This window comes from Chlorocebus sabaeus, chromosome X (genome assembly GCF_047675955.1).
Source record: "Chlorocebus sabaeus isolate Y175 chromosome X, mChlSab1.0.hap1, whole genome shotgun sequence".
Lineage (NCBI taxonomy): Eukaryota > Metazoa > Chordata > Mammalia > Primates > Cercopithecidae > Chlorocebus > Chlorocebus sabaeus.
In genome coordinates this window covers 46,234,713-46,255,386 of record NC_132933.1, presented here as the reverse complement: position 1 = coordinate 46,255,386, position 20,674 = coordinate 46,234,713, and the positions used below count along the sequence as shown (strand labels likewise).

The 20,674-nt window shown below is 36.9% G+C and overlaps 1 protein-coding gene and 1 pseudogene across 8 annotated transcripts in view; one reads left to right on the top strand and one right to left on the bottom strand.

The window, feature by feature from the left end:
* Positions 1-1,910: 1,910 nt before the first annotated feature.
* Positions 1,911-20,674, bottom strand: part of NUP62CL (nucleoporin 62 C-terminal like) — an 84,906-nt gene continuing 66,142 nt past the window's right edge. For all 8 annotated transcript variants that reach the window (XM_073013477.1, XM_073013481.1, XM_073013482.1 and 5 more), the window contains one exon: positions 1,911-3,504. In XM_073013477.1, coding sequence (XP_072869578.1) covers positions 3,410-3,504 — 95 coding nt within the window. In that variant the 3' untranslated portion in view covers positions 1,911-3,409. The remainder of the gene's footprint in view (positions 3,505-20,674) is intronic.
* On the top strand, positions 9,254-12,772 carry LOC103232961 (general transcription factor 3C polypeptide 6 pseudogene; annotated as a pseudogene).

Here is a 20,674-nt window from a genome sequence, read left to right as displayed (position 1 = left end):
TAAATTGACACATTGACAAGGAATTGACAAGGAAATGGAAAAATACACCAAGGTTGCTAGTGTGCTTATCCTCTGGGATGGTGGCAAAGGGTGGAACAAATATTACACCAACCATCACACCAAACTTGTGTACAACTTCTAATAAACATATAGCCTATTGATATTGAAATGATACACACTACATTGCAAATCCACTAGGTGGGATGAGTGGAAAATGAATAGCTAAGATACATATTCACATAGCTGTGGAATTGCAACTGGAAAGCAAGGTCATAAGAAGTACTCTACATACCTGTGTATAACTGTAACCAGTGCAAGTGATAGGTACAAAAAGATATTCAGAAAATTATACTAAAAAGAAAACCAGGCCATTTCTAATTCTGCCAAACGTGTTAACTGTGTAATAATAGCTATTCTGTTTCCCCCAACATCCTTCTCCCCAGCTTGGAAGGACATCAGACAGTGTATACAAAGCCTTGGAGATCTCTAGATGTTATACATGGGCACAGAGATCTTACCTAATTTCACAATTTTACCCCTAGAAGAATTTATGACAAACCGAAAAATATGCCTCATTTGTCTTTCTGACAATTTAACAAGGTTAGTTTAATTAATCTAGAAGCTCATTCTTAACAGAGACACATTTTTTGGGTTTGTCCTTTTTAGGTGCTTTGTTTGTGGTATGCTTCTGAAGACTACATTATGAAGCAGTTATGATTCCAAGATATGGAAGAAGATGTTAAAACCAAAAATCTTCTCTTGAATCTACTCACCACCTAATATCAAGAGTAAACTGGGCTGGGCGCGGTAGCTCACGCCTGTAATCCCAGCACTTTGGGAGGCCGAGGCAGGCGGATCACGAGGTCAGGAGATAGAGACCATCCTAGCTAACATGGTGAAACCCCGTCTCTACTAAAAATACAAAAAATTAGCCGGGCGTGGTGGGCGGGCATCTGTAGTCCCAGTTACTCAGGAGGCTGAGGAAGGAGAGTGGCGTGAACCCGGAAGGCGGAGCTTGCAGTGAGCGGAGATCATGCCACTGCACTCCAGCCTGGGCAACAGAGCAAGACTCCGTCTCAAAAAAAAAAAAAAAAAAAAAAAGAGTAAACAACTGTGCAAGTCTTTCAAATTTCCCAAATGAAACAGCATAAATGCTGTTATAGAAACAAATATAGCATCTTTTCAAGGATTAAAAAATGGGTATGTACTGGGATAGTGTCAACACTTTAAGAATTCTTCAGCTAATATGTCAGCTGGTTAACAATGGTTACAAGGGGCTGAAGACTCCAGTGCCTAACATAAATGGTGCTTTAACATCACTGGTAAAAATAGCTTATTTCTGTATTTCTGACCTTTTAATTAAGATTTGTTCAATGTGGCTGGGCACAGTGGCTCGCGCCTGTGATCCTGGCACTTTGGGAGGCCAAGGCGGGTGGGTCCTTTGAGCCCAGGAGTTCAAGACCAGCCTGGGTAACATGGCAAAACCCCGTATCTACAAAAAACTCAAAAATTAGCCAGGTGTGGTGGTGTGCACCTGTAGTCCCAACTACTTGGTAGGCTGAGGTAGGAGAATCGCTTCAGCCCAGCAGGCAGGGGTTGCAGTGAGCTGAGATCATGCCACTGCATTCTAGCTTAGGTGACAGAGCAAGACCCTGTCTCAAAAAACAAACAAAAAAAAATCTGTTCAACAGTGTCATTTCCTTACATGTTAGAAACGGTCAGAAAGAATCTTAGAGATGATTTAGTCCAATGTACAATTCCAGACAGTACATTGAGATCACCCTGTAAGTCTTAATAGCATTACTATATCAATCTAGAAGCCAGTTGCCATCCTCTGGCATCTTCTATGTACTGGGAAAAACACTAGAACTCCCACTGAAGATAATGTAACAATAAGATAGTATAAACAGTATTGTAGTTTCCTTTTTCTTTATTTTACTTAGGAAATATAGAAAATGCACTCTACTCACAGTGAAAAGACATAAAGGAATCTCAAAACTTCAGAGAAATGAAAACCAGTTTCTTCTCACAAAACAGTTTGGGAAACCCTAATATGATGCAACTTTTTCATTTATGGACAAAGATAATGCCCAAGATGAAATTATTTGTCCAGTTAATTAGGCAGGAACAAGATTAGAGTCACTGTTTCCTGTGATACACTATATTCTCATTACTGAATGTAGAACTTGTACGCAGGCTACTTTACAAGAGTTGAATCTCCAAAAGCAATGGGAAAAAATGTCTTTAGTATTACTATTATCTAGGGTATAAGAGTAATAATACTGAACTGAAAAATTAGAGAGTACTAAAGATTATACTTAAAAGTTGTGTTTATCTACAGAAATAATCCACAAGATTATACGAGTTCTGTATTACTTTCACATTCTATAATTCTGCGTGGTTACAAAAACTTCCTGGATAAGAAGCTGCTGCTTGGAAAAGTTTGAGTAGAAAAAAAAGAGTCCATGTCAATTTTGGCATTTAGTCTGCTCATAAGACTGATCATGGCTAATATTCATTTCAAAAATATTTCTTCGTGTAATGTGTACCTGCCAGGATGGTCGCGTACAATCAGTACAACAGAAAATTTAGCTCAGTAAATTCTAGGTGACTGAGCTCTATCCACTTAAAAATTTTAATAGTTAACTTCAGTATTACGTGTTTTTTTTTTTCAGGACATTACCTTTATTTATGACTTAGGTGAAACATGAAACACAGGAGAACACACTGTTCCAAACCTAAGAAGAAGGCTTATTAAAAAAAAAAAAAAAAAGCAAACAAACAAATACACAGAAATCACCAACTATAAATCATATGCTAAAACCAAATAAAATGCCAGTATAGCCATACATTAAAAATAACCGAATTCCTTGAAACTTACCTTTCCTTAACCTTTTAATAATAATCTACCCTAACTTGTCCTCCCTGCTCTGAATCTCTATAACACACTTTCTATAACTCATACTGTACTTCTTTATATTATCTATATTGTTTTTATACAGACAAGCATTAATTATATCTCAAACTAGAGAGGAGGTTCCTTTAAGAAGAAGAGACTTTACAGTATCTAGCACTATATATGTTGGCATGTACTTTTGGCAAACATCACCCTACGATTCAACTGGAGTGAGAAGGATGATGTGTACTGATGCCAGGGAGAGTAAGACATAAATTACACATACAGGGTCAACATCTAAGAGGTTGCTGTCTGGACAAAGGGGTTAGTATAATTTTGATTTTCTAATACTAAAAACTAAGGTATAATTCTCAACAGTACAATATTTAAATGAAAAAAAAGATGTACAATTCATTTACGATCAAGATGAAATATTAAGTATAAATACTACTCTATTTAACATCAGAATTTGTAGGTAATAATCCAGAAACGACATGCTGAAGATACGGTCATTCAATGAAAAGCAGTGTTGACATCGCGTGCATGCTCCTTGTGAAGACGATCCTCAAAAACCTGTGTTACCTCTTCTACCTTCCTTCGCAGCATGTCTATAGGAGAAAAAGTCACACAATCATTAATCTAAGGCCAAAATATCCCATGAACATAATTTACGTATTTCTTTCAACATATGAATAACAAAACTTTACATAGCAATTTCAATAGCTTTAAGTTTTAGAAAACACATAAGAAAAAAACACTCATCTATCTGTTTGGAAACTCTGAAAACAATGGACAAGACTTTTGTTTGTTTGTTTGTTTTGTTTTGTTTTTTTCTGCTCTCCCTAGCTTTCAGGCAAACAACTGTGTAGTTGACATTTATGTTTTGTTAGAATGAGGTGTTAACTGCTTTTTGACTTACTACACCCTAAAAGTGACATACAGGGTAGTCATTAAATTGGGAGTATAGGTTTTGCTGGGTCTTAGCTACCTATAAGCAAATGAGTGCACTGAGTATATTTACATTTCTGTTCTTTTCTAATAATGATTTATTTAACTTGGTGGTTCTTAAATTTTCTCAGGGGCCGAGTACCACAAAATACCATTAATTTTACCATATGAAACAGTAAATTTCTGCTAGTAAAACTTAGCTGTTGAAATAAGCATGACACTCTGAGTTTTTCTATTAACATGCACAAATAAACTTGGTCATTTGTTTAGTGTCCATTAATGGTTACTAGTGAATAAGCCATAACTGGTGCCCAAGAAGAAAAAGAATTTAAAAGAGAAACACTAAAAACTTTAAACAATATACAGTTGACTCTCAGACAACATAGGTTTAAACTGTGCAAATTCACTATACATGAATTTTCTTCCACTTCTGCCACACTTGAGACAAGACCACCCTCTCCTCTTCCTCCTCACCCTGTTCAACATGAAGATGACGAGGATGAAGAACTTTATGATGATCCAATTCCACTTAAAAACTGGTAAATTTTTTTTTCTTCCTTTCTTCCTTATGATTTTCTTGACAACATTTTCTTTTTATCTAGCTTACTTTATCATGAGAATACAGTATATAATAATACATATAACATGCAAAATACGTGTTAATCGACTATGTTAGTGGTAAGGCTTCCATCAACAGTAGGCTATTTGTAGTTAAGTTCTGGGGATTCAAAAGTTATATTTGTTTCTTTACTGTGTGGGGATTAGTACCCCTAAACCCTCCATTGTTCAAGGGCCAGCTGTAATATACTTAAATTTTCTTCACCTAATTAGAAAAACCCTAATATTACCCAGTTTTTAAAGTATAATACCTCATTTTATCTTATAAAGACATTCTGCAAGATCATGCTTTAAGGACAGTGATTTCAATGCTAGCTGTCTATAAAAGGCCAGAAAAACAGTATGTTGAACCTGGCAAAATATATCTCCTTTTTGTTGTAACAACTAACTGTGGGGTGCAATTTTTTCCCCTAAATAACGTTTTTAATATGATGGAAGCACAGATGAGCACTATAACAAACCATTAACTTGAGATCAGAAGTGTCAACATAAGCACATTCTAGTAATTTGCTGATTGATACATATTAAATGCAAAGGGGTACATTTATAACGATTTTTAAAAATCAATAAACTATCAAGAAATACAAGTCAGCAATATTAAGAAAGCCTTAATATTAGCATTTTGTCATGTCTTCTAATTGAATTCCCAGGACTATTTCTGTATTAACATACTTTAATTTTTTAAGACTTTCATTCTTTAAGGGCAAAATCTGCACCTAGATACTTAATGCCCAGAATTTTGTTCCCATGGCAAGCATCAGTGATTGACTGGTTCCTGCTAGCATATTAAATATGGCATACACATATGGACATTATTAAAAAATAATTGTACTAAACAATATGAAAATAAGAAAGCAATTTCATTCACAATAGCATCGAAAAGAATTATAATACTTAGGAATAAACTTAACAAATGAAGTATAAGACCTGTACATTGACAAAAAAAAAAATTGCTAAGAAAAACTAAAGAATATCTAAATAAGTGGAGATATATTCCATGTTCATGGATTGAAAGACTTGCTATTGTTAAGATGGCAATTCTCCACAAACTGATCTACAGATTCAATGTAATCCCTATGAAAATTTTAGCAGGTTCTTTTTATAGAAATAGACAAGCTTATTTTAAATGTATATGGAGAGGCAAAGGATCCAGAAAAAAACAATCTTGAAAAACAAGAACAAACTGTAGGACTTAACACTATCTGATTTTAAAACTTAATCAAGTAACCAAGACAGCATGATATGGGCATATAATAGCCATAGAGATCAATGAAACAGAAACAAAGTCCAAAAATAAAACCTTAAAAGGTACCAAGGCAATTCAATGATAGAAATCATAATCTTTTTCAACAAATGGCTCTGGGACAACTGGATATCTACATCCAAATGAAATCAAACCCCCACCTTTAATTATATACAAAAATCAACTCAAGATGGATTATCAATCTAAATGTAAGCGCTAAAACTAAATTTTAATAACAAGAGGCTGGGTGCCGTGCTTCACACCTGTAATCCCAGCACTTTGGGGGGCCGAGGCAAGAAGATCACCTGAGGTCAGGAGTTTGAGACCAGCCTGGCCAACACTGTGAAACCCTGTATCTACTAAAAATACAAAAATTAGCCAGGTGTTGTGGTAGGTGCCTGTAATCCCAGATACTCAAGAGGCTGAGGCAGGAGAATCATTTGAACCCGGGAGGTGGAGGTTGCAGTGAGCCGAGATTGTGCCATTGCACTCCAGTCTGGGTGACAAGAGAGAAACTCCATCTCAAAAAAAAAAAGAAATGGTCGTGGGAAAATTGGCTAGCCATAAGTAGAAAGCTGAAACTGGATCCTTTCCTTACTCCTTATACGAAAATTAATTCAAGATGGATTAGAGACTTAAATATTAGACCTAAAACCATAAAAACCCTAGAAGAAAACCGAGGTAATACCATTCAGGACATGGGCATGGGCAAGGACTTCATTTCTAAAACACCAAAAGCAACGGCAACAAAAGCCAAAATTGACAAATGGGATCTAATTAAACTAAAGAGCTTCTGCACAGCAAAAGAAACTACCATCAGAGTGAACAGGCAACCTACAGAATGGGAGAAAATTTTTGCAATCTACTCATCTCACAAAGGGCTAATATCCAGAACCTATAAAGAACTCAATCAAATTTACAAGAAAAAAACAACCTCATCAAAACGTGGGCAAAGGATATGAACAGACAGTTTTCAAAAGAAGACATTCATACAGCCAACAGACACATGAAAAAACGCTCATCATCACTCGCCATCAGAGAAATGCAAATCAAAACCACAATGAGATACTATCTCACACCAGTTAGAATGGCAATCATTAGAAAATCAGGAAACAACAGGTGCTGGAGAGGATGTGGAGAAATAGGAACACTTTTACACTGTTGGTGGAACTGTAAACTAGTTCAACCATTGTGGAAAACAGTGTGGCAATTCCTCAAGGATCTAGAACTAGAAATGCCATTTGACCCAGCCATCCCATTACTGGGTATATACCCAAAGGATTATAAGTCATGCTGCTATGAAGACACATGCACACGTATGTTTATTGCAGCACTATTCACAATAGCAAAGACTTGGAATCAACCCAAATGTCCATCAGTGACAGACTGGATTAAGAAAATGTGGCACATATACACCATGGAATACTATGCAGCCATTAAAAAGGATGAGTTCATGTCCTTTGTAGGGACATGGATGCAGCTGGAAACCATCATTCTCAGCAAACTATTGCAAGAACAGAAAACCAAATACCGCATGTTCTCACTCATAGGTGGGAATTGAACAATGAGATCACCTGGACACAGGAGGGGGAACATCACACACCGGGTCCTATTGTGGGGGGCGGGTAGGGGGGAGGGATAGCATTAGGAGATATACCTAATGTAAATGAAGAGTTAATGGGTGCAGCACACCAACATGGCACATGTATACATATGTAACAAACCTGCATGTTGTGCACATGTACCCTAGAACTTAAAGTATAATTAAAAAAAAAAAAGAAATGTTCATCAACTGATGAATGGATAAACAGAATATGGTATGACTGTACAATGAAATGATACACAGCAATAAAAAGGAATTAAGTACTGATATATGTTACAACATAGATGAACCTTGAAAATATGTTAAATGAAAGAAACCAGACACAAAAGGCCACATATAATATGATTCAATCTATGTAAACTCTCCAGAAAAGGCAAATCTATAAAGACAGAAAGTAGATTAGTGGTTGCATGGGGTTTGGGATAGAAATGGGGAATAACTGCAAATGGCCAAGAGAAAATTTTGGCGGTAACAAATGTGTTCTAATACTGGATTGTCTGATGTCTGTACAACTCTATAGGCCTAACTAAATGGCTATTGGTTAAGGTGGTATATTTGTGTATTTAAAAATATTTTAAAACAATTATTTGTTATTCTCAAAAGATTTTGGTGAAGCTGCTTCCAGCCAGTGTCATTCTGTTTTGGAGACAGATGTTTTCTTCAACTTAGCCTTTTGCAAATACTTTAGGTGAAGATTCAAAAAAGATTATGAAAAGAGATTTAGTCATTAAACCCAAACACAGATTTCTAGAAACTGTAATTAATGCTTTAAAAAAATTTTAAGTTATACATATAAAAATTATTAGATGAGATTAAATTCATTGTCAAAGAACACAATGTACTTTCATAAACAATGCTATATAGTATATCTCTCATTTCTCCTAGAAAAAAATTGAGGCAGTGAGAGAAAAAAATATCCTGACAGGAAAATAGTTAAAGACACAAATAGGCACCTTATAAAATGACACACAAATTATTTATAAACATTTTAGAAATACTCAACCTCAATAGTAACCATAGGAATGCAAATTCAACCAGGAATATATTTTTTTAACCTATAAATCTTGGCAAAGAATGATCATCATGGTGGTGGTGGTGGTGGTGGTGGTAGTGATTACAGGAGTGGTACTGGAAAGAGTGCAGAAAAATGGGTCCCCGCTAATGACTTTCTGGTGAAAATATAAATTAGTACAACCTACCTGGAAGGATATATACCAAAAGCTTTTAAAACAGACATTACTACTGATTTACCATTTTAACTTCTAAGAATTTTATTTATGTCCAGTAATCATGGATGTACACCTTAAAATTTACCTCCAGCTAGGTTTTTACTGCAGCATGATTTAAAACAGCAAAAAGTTTGAAACATTAACAATACCTAACAATGGGCTATTAACTAAACAAACTACAGTATATCCATATAATGCAATATTTAGCAGCCATTAAAATGTAGAATGTTTAATAACATGGAAAGATGATCATGTACACATGTCTGTAGCTTTGTATCTCTTTCTCCACCAAAAGCTAAATACAGTATGCTGTGTAAATATCAGGCGACAAATAAATTGAAACCATATATTGGACCCCAAGCTCATGCCGGGCATTGCTAAATTCTGATGATACAAAAATAATTAAGATATTATCTCTATCAAGAAGCTCAAATTCCAGTAAACAGACATGTAAATAAATAACTAAAATGTTATATGATAAATGCTAATACTACATTAGGTAGAACACAGCATGGATACAAAGAAGGGGATAAACAACTATTAGAATGATGAGCCAAGGAAGTCAAGGAAGGCTTCATAAACCATCTTGACATGGAAGCAGCTACCAGGCAGACGATGATGGGGTAGAGTACTCCAGGCAAAAGAAACTGAACATCCGAAAATACAGAAGAGGAAATAACATCAGGCGTTTAGAAAACCATAAATACTTCTTCGAGATGAGGCTAGAGAACCAGGTAGGGGTTAGATTATGCCGGGTACTTTGTATATTATGCAAAGAATCGAATTTATCATTGGGCAATGGGAACTAGTGAAGGGTTTTAATAAAGAGATGACTAGAATAGAGTGTGACTTTATCAAGATAATCTTGACAGTATTGTGAAAGTGAATTAGAATGTGGGGGGAGGAGACCACTAAGGTCACCAGTTAGAGATCAAGCAAATGCATTTACCACTGCTCCATTTCAAAACATTTGTAAAATAGCAGTAAAGATATTTTTAAAAGAAGAAGAAAAAGACAAAAGCATAATATCATGAGGACAAAAACAAGAAAAGGAGACAACAAAAAAACTATGAAATTTGCAACTGGATTTGTACAAGAGAACCCTAGAAAGAATATGGAATTAGTAGAGCTAGGTAATTCAAAGTGGTGTTGAAAGTGGAGCTAAAAACAGAACTGTGAAAGTATAAGAAACAGACCCCTCCTCTCTTCCACATCCTACATCTGGGCAATTCTCCCTACCCAACTCCTGGAGATAATTTTCCTTTGGAGAGGGTAAACCAAATAAGCTGTGGATCAGGGACACCAGGCAGAGCAGAGGGCAAGTATTCTGTACCAAAACAGGAATTAAGTCAAAGTTATACAAGGGATAAAGTGAAATCCTACAAACTGAACAGAGCCTGCAGTCTCTTCTCCAACAGTTCTCAGAACACTGGCTTAACACCAGGCTTATCTCTAGCCAGGAGCTGGAAGTTTCTTCCCTAGAGAATTTGACCAGCTAAAGAGATAAATCCTGAAGATAACAGTTAGAGGTCCCCCAATGAAAAGGTCTAGACAAATTATCCTATAATAGTAAGTTAACAAGCCCCACCTACAAAACTTTTCAGTGTATCATTCTTGAATATAAATGGACAACCAAGAATCACCAGATATTTGAGGAAAGCCTCTAACACGAGAAAGACTGAAAAAAAACAGAAATATAAAGAAAGCTAAAAGGTATACTCCAGAAAGAATAAAATATACATTTTAAAAATCATTAATATCCTCAAAGAGATAATACTGAACTCATGAAATAAGAACAGGATGCTATTTACAAAGTACATATACATAATCATAAAACAATACAACAAGCTCTTGCAAAATTAAACTTATAGCAGAAATCAAAGATCAGTAGAAAGACAAAAACTTGAGTACATACCCCAGAAAATTTAACAAAAATATAATGAGAAAATAGGAGAGAAATTAAATTTAGATCAGTCCACAGCATCAAACATTAGAAAAAGAGTATTTCCAGAAAGAATGAGCTAAAACTTAATTCAAGAAAATAGACCCAAACTGAAAGAAATGAATTCCTTGAATCAGCAATAATGGGCTCAGTGGATGAAACAGATCCACACCAAAACACATCATCTGATACTTCAGTATTTTGAGGAAGACCCTAAAACCTTCCACTGAAAAACACAATGGAAAGTTCACATGAGGTTCAGGAATCAAAACGGCCTTCAAAGTTAGAAAACAACAGAACAACTTCTTCAAAAGTTCCAGGGAAAATTATTTCCAAGCTAAAATTCAATACCCAATATTATCTATTAGATGTGAGGGTAGAATAAATACCTCTTCAGACAGGCAAGGTCTCAAAAAGTTTACTTCCTATGCACTCTTTCTGGAAACTGCTAGAATATGTGCTATATCAGAAACAAGGGAATAAACCAAGAAACAGAAGTGTAAGTAAGAGCCATGAAACTGGAGAACCAACAAAGAGTAGAGGCAATACAAGAATGCTATAGAAGGGAGACCATAGCCGAGCAGCAGACCAAGAAAGCAACAATTACGGATTGTAATATAGAGATTACAGGACTCTGGCAGAGATGAATCAAAGATGCAACTGATAGATTTAAAGTAAAAGCAGGGACTTAAAGAACAAATTATTGAAAGTATATAGAACACTAAGCAAATAAAGAAATAAGATTCAAAGGAAAATAAAACTTGTAAAAGGAAGAAGACATAGTATGCCACATGGCCAGGCTGCAAATAACATTTATGCAATCATAATTCAACTATTAAATATTGCTCTACGTGAAATTTATAATATATACATATTAGGATGAGGAAAATGTGTGTGTGTATATATATATGTATATATGATATAAAAGAGTTAAATCCTCCCCTCCACCCATTTTGGAAAGTCAGTAGAGAAGGCCTAATATGGAAAAACTAAAAAGTAACACTACATGATGTTTAAAAATATACAAATAAATAGTTGCAAAATTTAGCTAAAATAATTGAAAGTGATTGCCCTAGGGAGTAAGAAAATAAGGTATGGACAACGAGCTGATATTTTTCATAACCTGAAAAAAATTATATTTTCAAGGTGGGGGACAAAGAAAGCCTGAAATAGGGATGTGGTAGTGGGAAACTAGTGAAGACCAAGGATTCAAGAGCCATTTAAGCATTATAATCATCATCACTTACTGAATAAATAGAAATAGCCTGCTTTAGATTCCTGAGTAAATAGCAGTAGTCTTTTGCTGAGAAAAAGAAAAGGAGTTACAGATCTGGGAGAGCCCAGAGAATATGAAAATAATGAGTTTAGTTTTAGACAAGTTTAATTTGAGCCTTTGGGATATCTATGTGCAGATGTTTGTTAACATGGAGCTTTATAATGGATAGTAAAAGAACCATTAGTGAAATTGACAGTTGGAGATAACAACTAGGGTTTTTAAATTGCTGATTATCAGAAATGCCTTAAAAGAGAATGCAGGGCCCGTACTCAAGATGGTGGCTCCGGGAGGGCGTGGCCAGTAACTAGGAGGCGAGGCAACTAGCGGACCAAGGCGGCGGCCAACTAGCGGGGTCTGGAGGACGGAGAAAAGGAGGAAGACGAGGAGCAGTTAGTTCTAGTGGAATTATCAGGAATTATTGATTCAGACTTTCTCTCAAATGTGAAAATAAATGCAAGGTTTTGGGCACTGACACTGAGAGGCCCATTCTGCAAGTGGACAGCTGTGTCTTTGCTGGGGAGTATGAAGACACTCTTGGCACCTGTGTTATATTTGAAGAAAATGTGGAACATGCTGATACAGAAGGCAATAATAAAACAGTGCTAAAATATAAATGTCATACAATGAAGAAGCTCAGCATGACAAGAACTCTTCTGACAGAGAAGGAAGGAGAAGAAAACAGGTGAGGTGGAATGGCTGCAAATAAAGGATAGTGATTTCTCCTATTGACCCAACATGATTTGTAGCTTTCTACATGAAAATGAAGACAAAGAAGTGGTAGCTTCAGCCCCAGATAAATCTTTGGAATTGGAAGGGGAAGAGATTCAAATGAATGACAGTTCAAACCTGAGTTGTGAACAGGAGAAACCAATGCTCTTGGAAATAGAAGATTCTGGTCCTCTTATTGATATACCTTCTGAGACAGAAAGTTCTGTTTTTATGGAAACTCAAATGCTGCCTTAGAAATCATTCCTAGATGAAATGTTTCTCATAATAACTTGTCAATAACTTTTTAGAGTTCTTACATAAAAATAATTGCTGTGTAGCTTTCAGTCTTTTAATATTTTATTGCATTTTATTGGCTATACACACATATCCAGTCATAATACAACTTATTTTACCAGAATCATTTGGGACCAGGCATGAATTGAACTTTTAAAATACAGTTTGGGCCGGGTGCAGTGGCTCACACCAGTAATCTCAGCATTTTGGGAGGCCGAGGTGGGAGGATCACTTGGGCCTAGGAGTTTGAGACCAGTCTGGGTAATGTGGAGAGGCCCCATCTCTACAAAAAATGTTTTAGAATTAGCTGGACATAGTGTCATGTGCCTGTGGTACCAGCTACTGGGCAGCTGACCTGGGAGGATGGCCTGGGACTGGGAAGTCGAGGCTGCAGTGAGCTGCGTTTGCGCCTCTGTACTCTCACCTGGGTGACACAGTGAGACCCTGTCTCAAAAAATAAGTAAAATGAAATATTTGTAAAAGACTTTAGGGACCCTTCTGAGTCCTTTAAATTTAAGGTTTTCTTAAGGTAAGTATATACATTTTCCTTTGAGGCTGTTACAAATTACTATGAACTCAGTGACTTAACACAAATGTATTGTCTTATAGTTTTGTAGGTGAAAAGTGTGACACGGGTCTTACCTGGCCTAAATTCAAGGTGCTGGCAGGAATGCATTCCTTTATGGAGGTTTTGGGGTGGGGGGCAAATCCATTTCCTTGTTTATTTAGTTGTTGGTATAATTCAGTTCTTTGCAGTTGAAGGATCAAATTCTCCTTTCCTTGCTGTCTGTTAGCTGAGGGCCAGATCCCCTTTTCTTCAGAACCTGCAATAGTGGGTGAAGTCCCTCTCCCATTTTGAATCATTCCTGTTATTTCTTCCATCACCCCTCTCTCTGACCTACCCTGCTGTCTTCCATTTCCACTTTTAAATGTCTATTTCATTACTCTGGGCCCACTTGGATAATCTCCCTATTTTAAGGTCGATAACTTTTTTTTTTTCCCTTTGGGACAGGGTCTCGCTCTGTCGCCCAGGCTGGAGTGCAGTGGCATGACTGCGGCTTACTGCAGCCTTGAACTCCGGGGCTCGGGCAGTCCTCCCGCCTCAGCCTCCTGAGTGGGTGGGACTGCAGGCACGCATCACCATGCCTGGCTGTTTTTTTACTTTTTTTTTTTTTTTTTTAAGAGATGGGGTCTCATTATGTTGCCCAGGCTGGTCTTGAACTCCTGGGTTCTGGTGATCCTCCTGTCTTGGACTCTCAACGTGCTGGGATTGCAGGCGTGAACCACTGCACCCTGCTGAAGGTGTATAACATTAATTCTGGCTGGGCACAGTAGCTCACGCCTGTGATCCCGGCACTTTCGGAGGCGAGGCGGGTGGATCACGAGGTCAGAAGTTTGAAACCAGCCTGGCCAACATGGTGAAACCCTGTCTCTACTAAAAACACAAAAATTAGCCAGGTGTAGTGGCACACACCTGTGGTCCCGGCTGCTCAGGGGGCTAGAGTGGGAGAATTGCTTGAGCCCAGGAGGCGGAGGTTGCAGTAAGCCGAGATTGCACCACTGCACTCCAGCCTTGGCTAGACTCCACCTCAAAGACAAAGCAGAACAAAACAAAACAAAACAACATTAATTCCACCTGCAAAGTCTCTTTTGCTAGGTCATTTAACATACACAGGCATAATACTAGGGATTAGGGCATGGAAATCTTTGGGGCCTATTTTTAGTCTACTATAATAAGTATTTTATCTAGGAACAGAAAAAGAATTTTGAAGTGCTTAAGGATAAAGGAACAATTCCAAATATTCCAGATGTAATTTTGCTCCTTTCCCACTTAAGATTATTGAAATTCAGCTGTATTAGTCATTTTATTATGGCAGTAAACTAAATCTGTGCTAGTTTATATTTTTTAAGTAAATTATTCACACCCTTTGATACTTTTTTAAAGGTTGAGCTGTGTAAAATTGCCAATATTTGATTGTTTCCAACTACAAAAAACAGCAATTTCCTATAGTTTAACCTAGTACCAGTAAGTTAAAACATATCTCATGTTAATTACATCTCACAATTGATGGAGATAAAACTATTTTAACAGATTAGAGAGCTAATGTTCTAGGGCGAATAATTTTTTTAAAAATCAAGCTCTGGCTCTGTCGCCCAGGCTGTACTGCAGTGATGCAGTCTGGGCTCACTGCAACCTCCGCCTCCTGGGCTTAAGCCATCCTCCCACCTCAGCCTCCCTAGTGACTGGGACTACAGGCGTGTGCGACCATGCCCAGCTTATTTTTGTATTTTTTGTAGAGACGGGGTTTTGTCTTGTTGCCCAGGCTGGTGTCAGACTCGTGAGCTCAAGTGGTCCTCCTGCCTCAACAAGGTGCTATAATTACAGGTGTGAGCCATCATGCCTGACCCAAATAATTTTTTTCTTCCAAAAATTTAATTTGAAAATGACTTACCTTGATAAAAAGCATTTTCAAATCATAAGCAGATGATTACAAGCAATAGTCTACATCCCAATGTCTATATGACTTTTTACTTTTTTTATTTTTTGATAGTCTGTCACTCTTGGTGCCCAGGCTGGAGTGTGGTGACACGATCTTGGCTCACCACAGCCTCCGCCTCCCAGGTTCAAGCGATTATCACGCCTCAGCCTCCCAAGTAGCTGGGATTACAGGCACGTGCCACCATGCCCGGGTAATATATATGAGGTTTTTTAGTCTCAGCTTTTAATAAAAAGCTTATTGTTCCCCCCATATGTATGTATAGGAGAGAATGCTAATTGCCTGACCCAATTATCTGTTCTCCCGTTTTTGCTTTGTATCAGAATCCCAGAATTTATTCAGGTTAGCAATGTGCCTAGCTTTCCTTGCAGATACATGTGGTCATATGACTAAGTTCTGACATTGACATGGAATAAGAAGTGCTGAGTGATGGAAAAAAAAGAAAAAAGAAAAAAACAAGTGCTTAGTGGTGCTTCTGGGAAGTTTCCTTAAACTTAAAGGCTTAAGAGGAAGCAGGTGGGCTCATCTTCTGTTCCTGCTGGAACATGGATGTGGTAGCTAGAGCTCTAGCAGGATTCTTGGACTTCAAAGTAACCTTGGAAATAGAAGCCATGAATGGCAGAGCAGCAATACGGGAGACTGCGTCCTGATACTGTGAGATTACCCTGGACTGCTATGAGTAAAGGGTTAATAAAACCTTTTCTTTTTCCCTGGTGAAATGACCTCAAGTTTGGCTTTCAGCACTGTTTCTCTGGAAACCTACTAGGCAAGGTAATAATGGAATGTCAATTGTAATATTAGGTAATATTGTTTATGATTAAAAATGAGCCCTTAGCAGGGCACAGTGGCAAAAAATAAATAAATAAATAAGGAGAATGCAGTAGTCCTCCCTTAGGCATGGTTTCACTTTACGTGATTTCAGTTACCAGTGGTCAACTGTGGTCAGAAAATGTTAAATGAAAAATTCTAGAAATAAACTATGTATAAGTTTTAAATTGTGCACCATTCTGAGTAGTCTGATGAAATCTTACACAGTTCAGCTCTGCTCCACCCAGGATGTGAATCATCCCTTTGTCTAACACACCCATGCTGTATATGCTACCCTCCAACCCCGTAAGTCACTTATTAAAAACCAAGGAGAGTTTGCAAATCAATAATCTAAGTTCTTACCTTGGGATCTCATTAAACTAAAGAGCTTCTGCACAGCAAAAGAAACTACCATCAGAGTGAACAGGCAACCTACAGAATGGGAGAACATTTTTGCAATCTACTCATCTGACAAAGGGCTAATATCCAGAACCTACAAAGAACTCAAACAAATTGACAAGAAAAAAACAAACAACCCCATCAAAAAGTGGGCAAAGGATATGAACAGACATTTCTCAAAAGAAGACATTCATACAGCCAACAGACACATGAAAAAATGCTCATCATCACTGGCCATCAGAGAAATGCAAATCAAAACCACAATGAGATACCATCTCACACCAGTTAGAATGGCAATCATTAAAAAGTCAGGAAACAACAGGTGCTGGAGAGGATGTGGAGAAATAGGAACACTTTTACACTGTTGGTGGGATTGTAAACTAGTTCAACCATTATGGAAAACAGTATGGCGATTCCTCAAGGATCTAGAACTAGATGTACCATATGACCCAGCCATCCCATTACTGGGTATATACCCAAAGGATTATAAATTATGCTGCTATAAAGACACATGCACACGTATGTTTATTGCAGCACTATTCACAATAGCAAAGACTTGGAATCAACCCAAATGTCCATCAGTGACAGACTGGATTAAGAAAATGTGGCACATATACACCATGGAATACTATGCAGCCATAAAAAAGGATGAGTTTGTGTCCTTTGTAGGGACATGGATGCAGCTGGAAACCATCATTCTTAGCAAACTATCACAAGAACAGAAAACCAAACACCACATGTTCTCACTCATAGGTGGGAACTGAACAATGAGATCACTTGGACTCAGGAAGGGGAACATCACACAGCGGGGCCTATCATGGGGAGGGGGGAGGGGGGAGGGATTGCATTGGGAGTTATACCTGATGTAAATGACGAGTTGATGGGTGCAGCACAGCAACATGGCACAAGTATACATATGTAACAAACCTGCACGTTATGCACATGTACCCTACAACTTAAAGTATAATAAAAATAATAAATAAATTTTAAAAAAATAGAAAAAGAGCAAAATTAACCCAAATCAAGCAGAATGAAGAAAATAATAAAGAGTTGTTATCAATGAAATTGCAAACAGAAACATCACAGAGAAACATCGAGACAAAAAGCTGACTCTGAAAAAAATCAATAAAATTAATAAACCTCTACAAGGCAGAAAAAAATAGAGAAAACACAAATCACCAAAACCAGGAAACAGGGTATATCACTACAGATCCTACTGCCATTAAAAGGGTAAAAAGGAAATCCTATCAACAGATTTATACTTGTAAAGTCAACCACTTAGCAGGAATGCACCAATTCCTAAAAAACTACAAACTATGAGAACTCAACCAAGATGAAACAGATAATCTGAATAGTCCTAGAAACATTAAAGAAATTCCATTTGTAATTTAAAAGCTCTCAAAAACAAAATATCCAGGCCCAGATAATTTTACTGGAAAATTCTACCAAGCACTTAAAGAAGAATTAATACCAATTCTTCACAAATCCTTCTAAAATATAAGGCCAGTATTATACTATTACCAAAACCTGGCAGAAACAGTAAAAGAAAACAAAACAAAAAATGCCCCAAACTACCAATCAATACATATCATGAACACTTGAAAATCTCTCATACATTTAAAAATCCTCAACAAAATACTAGCAAACCAAATCCTACAATGTGTAAAAGGAATTATAAACCCTGACCAAGTAGAGTTTATTCCACATATGTAAAGCTGACTCAAGATTGAAAATATATCAACGTAGGGTGGGCATGGTGGCTCACGCCTATAATCCCAGCACTTTGGGAGGCTGAAGTGGGTGGATCACCCCATGTCAGGAGTTCGAGACCAGCCTGACCAACATGGTGAAACTCTGTCTCTACTAAAAATACAAAATGAGCTGGGTGTGGTGGCACATGTCTGTAATCCTAGCTATTTGGGAGGCTGAGGCAGGAGAATCACTTGAACCTGGGAGGCGGAGGTTGCAGTGAGCCGAGATCGCGCCATTGCACTCCAGCCTGGGCAACAAGAGTGAAACTCTGTCTCAAAACAAAAAACTATAATATATATATATATAAATGTAATCCACTGTATCAAGAGTTAAAGAAGAAAAATCATGATTATGTCAATTGCTGCAGAAAAGGAATTTGATGAAATCCAGTACTTGTTTATGGTAAAACAAACAAACAAACAAACAAAAACTCCCAGAGGGGAATTACCTCAACTTGATAAAGGGCATCTACAAAAAAAATCTACAAATAACATCATACTTAAGGTGAAAGACTGAAGACTTTCCACAAAGATCAGGAACAAGGCAAGGATGTCTGCTCTTATCACTGCTACTCAACATAGTATACTGGAAGTTCTAGCCAGTGCAAAAAGACAAGAAAAAGAAATAAATGACATACAGATTGGAAACGAAAAAATAATACTCTATTTGCAGATGACATACCTGCCTATAAGGAAAATTCCGAGGAATCCACACAAAAAAAAAACCTCCTAGAACTAACAAGTGAGTTCAGCAATGTCAAAAGATATAAAATCAACACACAAAAGTTGTGTGTTGATTTTACACTAACAAAAACATGTGTAACATAATACCATTCATAATCAACTACAAAATAATAAAATACTAAGGTATAAATCTAACAAAACCAAAACATATATGTGATGTGGGTGATGAAAATTACAAAATGCTCATGAAAGAAATCAAAGAACACCTAGATAAATTTTAGGACACATGTTCAACACAGTAAAGATGTTAATTCTCCCCAAATCGATCTATAGGTTAAATGCAATTCCTATCAAATCCTGGGAAATTTTTATGGAAACGAAAACAATCTTGACAGAGAAGAATAAAGTGGGAAGAATCATTCTACCAGATACCAAGGTTTCTTACTGTATTGACTATAGTAATGAAAGCAGTGGGGGAAAGACACATAGACCCATGGTATAGAGACCTCAGAAAAAGACCCACACAAATATGTCAAACAGGTTTGTTTTTTTTTTTTAAGGCGCAAAAGCAATTCAATTGAGGAAGGACACTTTTTTCAAAAATGGTACTGGAACAAGTGGATATTTGTAGGAAAATGAAGAAGAAGAAGACAAATCTTAATCTAAACCTCCTATCTTATACAAAAATTAAATCAAAATGGATCACAGCCTTAAATGTAAAATGATAAAACTTGTAGAAAAAAGATACAGGAAAAAATCTTGGGGATATGGGGCTAGGCAAAAAGTTCTTAGACTGGACGCCAGAAACATAATCCATAAAATAAAACTGATCAAATTAATTGCATAAAAATTAAAAAACTTTGTTCTGTGAACAACTCTACTAAGAAAATGGATAGGCTACAGACTACGAGAAAATATTTGCAAACCACATATGTGACAAAAGACTTGCATCCAGAACACATGAAGAATTCTCAAAACGCAACAGTAAAAAACAAACAATTTGATTAGAAAATGGACAGAGGACACAAACAGGCATTTCATTGAAAAGTTTATACTGATGGGAAATAAGTACAGGAAAAGGTTCAACATCATCATTCATCAGGAAAATGCAACTTAAAACTGCCATGATATCACTACACCTCCATTAAAAGAGCTAAAATGAAAAATAGCGAAAATAATAAATTCTGATGAGGACACAGACAAACTGGATCACTCATACACTGCTGGGGGACATGTAAAATGGTATAGCCACTCTGGAAAAGAATGTGGCAGTTTCTAAATCCACAACTACCATATGATTCAGCAATTGTATTCCTGGACATCTATCCCAGAGAAATGAAAACTCATGTTCACAAAAGAACCTGTACATAAACGTTCACAGCAGTTTTATTCATAATGTTCTAAAACTGGAAACAGCCCAGATGTCCTGCAACAGGTGAATGGTTAAACCAACTGCAGTATACCCATACCATGGAATATTACTCAGCAATAGAAAGAAGCAAACTATTGATACACACAGAAATGCAGTGAATCTTTGGAGAATTATGCTGAGGGGAAAAAAGTCAATCCCAAAAGGTTACATACTGTATGACTCTATTTATATATTTTGAACTGATAAAATTTTAGAAATAGAAAATAGATTTGTGGTTGCCAAGGAGTTAATTAGGAAATGCGGGTAGAGGGGTGGGTAAGGGAATTTGGCAGAAGGGAGGGAAGGTGGATGTTGTGATAAAAGGGGGAACATGAGGAAATGTGGTATGAAATTGTTCTGTATCTTG